Source organism: Brassica oleracea, chromosome C9, assembly GCF_000695525.1.
Source record: "Brassica oleracea var. oleracea cultivar TO1000 chromosome C9, BOL, whole genome shotgun sequence".
NCBI lineage: Eukaryota > Viridiplantae > Streptophyta > Magnoliopsida > Brassicales > Brassicaceae > Brassica > Brassica oleracea.
This window is the reverse complement of record NC_027756.1, coordinates 13,683,256-13,690,036: the sequence shown is the minus strand read 5'-3', so window position 1 is coordinate 13,690,036 and position 6,781 is coordinate 13,683,256. Positions and strand designations below refer to the sequence as shown.

Here is a 6,781-nt window from a genome sequence, read left to right as displayed (position 1 = left end):
AACAATTTGTTTTTGGGAAATTACTACAAATACCACATTCATAGTATCATTTTTCATGTTTACAATAACCACTTTTACCCTCATTTTGAATGAAGTGTAAAAAACATTTATACCCCTAGGATTAACTAATGTAGACTTAGGGTTTAATGTTGAGGGGTGAAGTAGAGTTTCTGAAATGTGAAATATATAAATAAATACTTAAAAAATATAAAAAAATTTAGAAAAATAGTTTCAAACATAATTTTCGAATTTCAAAAAGAAATTTTGAAAAAAAAAATTGAAAAAAAAGTTATGAAAAAGTCTGAATTTGAAAAAGTATAATTCGAAAACATAATTTTTTTAAAAATAATTATTTATTATATATATAGAATAAGGGTATAAGAGTATTTTGCCATTTAATGAAGAAAATATTTTTGAAAATGTCCCTTTAGTGGTGGTGAAGATGAATAATGAAACCATGAAAGTAGTAAACATGAAATTCCCCCAATATTTTCTAGAATATTCATCTTTTTGAAACGGAAAGAGTATAGTATTCACTTATCCATGGTATATTTTTTACTGATTCATGGTATAACAACCTTTCGGCAATCGATTATTTTCAATAATATAGCCATAATAAATTGTTGTTTGTAAATGCTTAGTTTTAATTAAAAATATAAACCAATCGTTTCATAGCAGTGATACAACAACTAATCATAACACATTTATATATATTGGATAATCATATTCATAGAAGAGAGAATTATGTAAATATACCTAACAGAGGTCAATATTGGTTAAATATGCATTGATTGGCTTAATGGATCTGATGTATGCCATTTGTTACACGAGTTGACGATTTTGCCCCTCCGTAATGATGAAAGCTTCTGCAACGACATCTGACACATCAGGTGGTAAAAAATGTGGGTCTAACACATTTAGAACACTTCTCCTCCACTCGTCTCATGCACTCTCTTTCTTCTCACCCCACTCCTTTTCTTCTTCCACTTTCTTCTTTCTACATATTTTTTTTTTCTCTTAAAGCACTTCATCCTTTCTTCTTCATTACTTTCTCTGGTTTTTGAATCATTTTTATAGTTTTTCTTTTTTATCTTAGTAGAAATTTGGTGTTCATCCCCACCTCTTTTATTTCCCAATCAAGTTTTTAGAAAAACCTAGATTTAAATTTTTTTCAATGTTTTTTCTAAAATCCAAAAAGACTTTAATGAATTTTTATAAAGATTTCAACAGATTCAAAGAATCGGTGAAATCCATAATTCATGTAGTGGTGTATCAGAAGTTCAAGAAGAACCTATTTCTGAAAACATATGTGTTAGTTATATTTTTTAGTTAGGAGATATTATATTTTATTAGATGTTAAAAACTGGTTGGAGTTACTTAATAAATTATCGGTAAGATGTTACACAATATTTGTCCTTATCTGATACAAAGTTTATTAGTTGGTACATTGTTTAGAGTAGATAACATCCAAATCAACTTACGACAACATTTTTACTATTTTTGGTGTCAAAGAATGAGTATTAACTATTATGTATGTTTTCCTATTTTAACACATTAAATTTACTGGACATAAATTCTCAATCATCTACATAGTCAACAAACCTTAATCATCTACATAGTCAACAAACCTTATAATATTGTATCACTGTCGGCTATAAGAACAACTAAACTATGTACCATGTATAAATCACAAATCATGAAATAATAAACTATTCACCGGCTAAAAAAACATTTAACGGATAACATATTATGTATCATATAACAAATCATCTGTCATACAAGATACCGACTCACAAATAACGTATCAGTCCATTTATCAGCTAACAAATCAAGTATCAAACAATATACAAACTGACAAACAATTTATCAAATCATTTCACAAACGAAGTTTCAATTATGGGCAACTCTTTTGTAACATCTTACTTACTATTTATCAATTCTTTACTACCAATATATGCATCAGCTAACACAACATGTATCATGTAACAAATCATTTATCAGCTAACGTGCCATTTCCCAAACTTCTTCTGTGAAAGACTAAGAAAAAAGTTTCAAGTCTCTGATTCAAATTATGATGGAACATCGGCTAACAAGACAACGTGGTGAAAGATGGATTTTCCCGTTGAGTTAATGTTTGAAAATCTGCCATTACTAAAGAAGTTCAACAGTTCCAACAATTCGAAACTAAAAAATCTGACCTTCAAATTAAAGAGTCTTTTAGAAAAAAAACTGAAAACACATTTGGCGATTTTCTGTTTCAATTTAAATTTTATGGTCTAGTTTTTATAATTATTTGAAATTGATTCTCTAAAGTGGGGAGAGGAAAGAGAGAACCAGGTAAAAGATGGATTTGACACAGCTGGAGAACATGAGGTTCAAGTCTACTAAGCCTGACACCGGTTTCAGGTACGCAATATAGAGTCTAGAGGTATTATGGTCTCAAAAATATTTTCAAAAAAAAGGGGTAGTTTCCAAATATAGGTGGTCGATAGGCTATAGACACCAATTAACTCTCTTCGTAAAAAGCCCATGTGTCAAGGATCTTGATTACAAGATAGTTGGTCAAGACCAATACAAGAAAACTTTTTATTTTAGTGAAACTAAGAACGAGTAAATGTTAAGAAGAACAATCTATTAACACTCTAGTTTTACAACTTCCATTACACATTGTTTCTTAACGCCCGATGATCACAGACTGTGTCATCTCATTGAAGGTAATCAAAGGATTAGACAAGGATTCATAATCCCTCTTATGCACTACAAATATAGGTTTCTCTGGTGATGGAAGATCTGATTTTGTGGTGAGCATAGACATCAACTCAAGTGTGTTGGGTCTGTCCACAGGTTGGTGTTGAACACAGAGCAGACCAATCTGAACACATCTAGCTACTTCTAGTGGGTGGGATGAATCATCAACATCTTTGTCCAAGAGAAAAATTCCTCCATTTTCACACCAAGACTCCCATACCTGTTGAGTTCTAAAAACTATTAGCGCAATAAACGTTTTGAAACCTCTCTGAATATGTATGAAAAAAGCATTTAAAGTCTTACATATTCAAGTAGGTCTTTTCCTTCTTTTGCATAGTTGAATCTTGAGATCTTTTCTCCACTGATGATTTCTAACAAAAGAACTCCAAATGCATAGATGTCTGATTTCTCAGAGAATATCCCTGTCCATGCATACTCAGGAGACATATATCCTCTGCACACATATCAAATAGTTTCACCAAAATTTTAACATACTATGAATCTTTAGGTAAGCATATTGTTGAAGTCAGACCCTTACAGAGTACCAACAACCCTGCGAGTATTTTCCTCATATTGGGCTCCCTCAAACATCCGAGCCAAACCAAAATCTGATATTTTCGGGTTCATGTTCTCATCCAGAAGAATATTGCTGACCTTGAGATCTCGGTGAATGACCCTGAGGCGTGAGTCATGGTGGAGATAGAGAAGTCCACGCGCAATACCTTGAATGATATCAAATCTCTTTTGCCAATCAATCTTATGCTTTTTACTTGAATCTAAGCAATAAGACAGTTTAAAAAACACTATCAGTTAAATAGTTTCTGATATAGAATGAAAGAGGTAAGAGGAGACAAACCAAAGAGAAAAGTATCAAGGCTTTTGTACACCATGAACTCATAAATCAACAGTCTCTCTTCTCCTTCAATGCAACATCCAAAAATTCGTACCAAGTTTCTGTGTTGTAGTTTTGAGATGAGTACTATCTCATTCATGAATTCCTCTTTTCCCTGTCTAGAGCTGCTAGAAAGCCGTTTTACAGCAATTTCTTTGCCATCTTGAAGCTTCCCCTGAAACAGATTTAAATATATTTCGAGAGCATAAACAGAGAATACAAAAGAGCAAAGTGGAATACAATCTCTGACCTTATAAACTGAACCAAATCCACCATGCCCAAGTTTATTTGAGAGGCTAAAATTATTGGTGGCAGTTTGAATAATATTCATTTCAAAGAAACATAAACTTGAGAAATCTTGTGGTGTCAGATCATTGCTCCATGCATCTTGTGAAGCATCGTTTGATATTTTTTCTGAAACGTTCCAAGAATAAATGAACAACAAGCCATATCTATAAATATAGTAAGGTCATCAGTGTGTTACCATTATGTTTCACTCTGTATCTCCAAACACAAAACACAGCAGAACCCAATATCACAAAAAGAAAAAGGCTGACAAGACTAGCAGTGATGGTCTTCTTGCGCTTATTTCCATCTGAGATACAAAAACAAATAAAACAATAAGCCATGATGGAACCAAAAAGAAGTTCAATGATGTAATCTTTCCCAAGGCATACCCAACTCAGAACGTGCAAGACGAATGGAAAGAAGCTCTCCTCCTGAAGAAAACTGCACTGTGTCCATTAACTCATGATTCCACATTAAGCACCCAATTTCCCGAATAAAAGCAAAGGCCAAGCAAGAACAGTTTCGGAGGCAACTTTGGTAGCATTCTTCAGCATCCAAATCTGCAAATTTGTAAAAGTCTGGAGGCTTTATGTTGGCAACAGGATGGAAGACATTTTGAGATTTGCCAGTAGAGTTTCCATAACAAAGTAGTTCGGTTCGCCTTACACAACCATCAGTCCAGTTTCCTCTTTCCCACTCCTCTTTATATTTTGGAACAAACCCTTTGAAGCATTTACACTTTGGAGGTACGGACCTAACACACAACCCAAAAGGTCCACATAAACCGTAAACATCGCATGAATTGGCTAATGGACCCTCATAGGTTACTTCCCACTTGGTCCCACTATGTTGAAACCTTTTAAGATGGCCCTCTGGTGTTAGAACTAGACGTGAAAGTTTGGAGTCTCTTCCTACAAAAGAGAAAGACCCTGACCCGTTTGCATCCTGTGGATAGCTGAATTCACTTGCTAACGTTTCATTCATTAGTGGTATCCCCGTGAACCTTATTTTAGCCCATGGACCGCTTCGATAATAAGGCTTTGAGCCTCTCGTGGTAAGCACCTGTGATGGAACTTGCGGTGTAATCTGAGTCACAAAATCACCAGGCGATGGATCAGTGTAACTTTTCCAAGAAGTCAACACCCGCTTCTCACCGGTCGTGAGATTACACGTCAAGGGTGAGAAAGGGAGCATAGTATCACTAAGATGCGCAAAGCTTTCCCATAGTATTCGTCCGGAAACGTTGTCTATGGCAATAAGATTTCCCCTGTCTGAAAGCTCTGCACGAGAACCTTTAGAAGATGGGAAAGTTCCTTCACTAGACCAGACAACGCCATGGTTTCTATCCAGTAAGAGAAGAGTTCCATTGCTGCTGATACTTAGATTTGCCTTGGAGTCTGTAACAGGATTTTCTCTATTGGCCACCCACACAACCACCCGAGGAGTGATACCTTTGAACCAGATTCCAACATACTGATTCTGGGAGTTGTTAAGACTAAAGAACCCAAGTTCATAAACTCCATTAGAGGAACTGAGAGTTTTTCCTATTGACAAAGGACTCTCTGTAGTTATTTCTCCATGACTAAAACTTAATATCATGGTGAACAAGAGAAAGAAAGCAAACCACGTTATCCCCATGTGCGTTCTTGCGTCTCCAAGAACGATCTCCTTCAGATTAGTTCATGAAGCAAACATGTCAATAAGACCAAGTAAGCTATTCTTTAGAGAAATTGTGAGACTATTCTCAAGCATCTATTTAACAATATACTGAACCGCACTTGTTTTCCAAGACAATGCATTAGTTTATTTTGGATCAACTTAAACCTTATTAAATAATACACAAAGTCAATGCCACGAAGAAGTCTAACCTTTTCCCCAATCAATTACGCAACGTTTGACCCATATAACGGACAAGTTACGTGTCTTTTATTCTTCCAAGTGTTAAAGCTCTTTTACTGCTATGGTGTGCACTCTCCTTGCTACGAAATGTACACGAGAGAGACCACCATTAGAGCGAAGAAGCTTGTGAACCTTTGAGAGATGATTCCATGCGAACTCTAAAAGTCTGTGTCAAGGATCTTGATTACAAGATATTACCTCAAGAACGATTCAACAAGTGATAATGATCAAAGCATTCAGGTCGGAAAAAATAACTCTTACATTTAGGCTTTAACAGAAACGATGTTGAAACTTTTATTTATTTATTTCAAAATGGATCAAAGATATGAAGAACGAGTAAATGTTAATGTTGTCAACACTGAAAAATGGATCCCTCTAGGTGAAAAAATCTAACACATCAAATGTACAATTTCCATCACACATTGTTGCTTAACGCTCAAGGAACAACTTAAATGTTATTAAATAATACACAAAGTCATTGCTACGAAGAAGTCTAACCTTTTTACCCACTCAACTACGCAACGTTTGCCATTTTCAGTCCCTTGTGAGTAGGCATTGGCACTCAGGTTGCATTGGGGTGTTATATAGGTTTGGGTCGGCTTAGTTGTTAATGTGAAAGACATACATCAATGGGAAGATGAGAATTGTCGTCATAGTTTGGCCTAGTTACTATATGATTAAAATATTAACCAATCAGATCTCTCTTAGTTGATTCTAAAGTCCTGGTTACCATTACAGAAAATTTAAATGTAACTGGAGTAAAAGGATGTTCCTTCAAATTAACGACGGAAAATAAGAGCAAAGAGAACACGATCAAGATAGACAGAGAGAATGAAAAGTCAGGTATTTGTGAGAACTATATTCAAACACCTATAAACAATGTTGACCAAACCTTACTTTTGGTCCAAATAAATTTGTCAATTTGTTGACAAATTTTTTTCGTCAATACTTGCA

General features: G+C 34.7%; 1 protein-coding gene across 1 annotated transcript; it reads right to left on the bottom strand.

The window, feature by feature from the left end:
- Positions 1-2,674: 2,674 nt before the first annotated feature.
- On the bottom strand, positions 2,675-5,566 carry LOC106313965 (G-type lectin S-receptor-like serine/threonine-protein kinase At1g61480). The gene is made up of 7 exons (XM_013751908.1): positions 4,318-5,566; positions 4,125-4,235; positions 3,891-4,054; positions 3,605-3,815; positions 3,287-3,524; positions 3,052-3,202; positions 2,675-2,968 (listed from the first exon to the last, which is right to left on the bottom strand). Exons 1-7 carry the CDS (start codon positions 5,564-5,566, stop codon positions 2,675-2,677), a joined length of 2,418 nt encoding a protein of 805 aa, XP_013607362.1.
- Between the last annotated feature and the right edge of the window lie 1,215 nt (positions 5,567-6,781).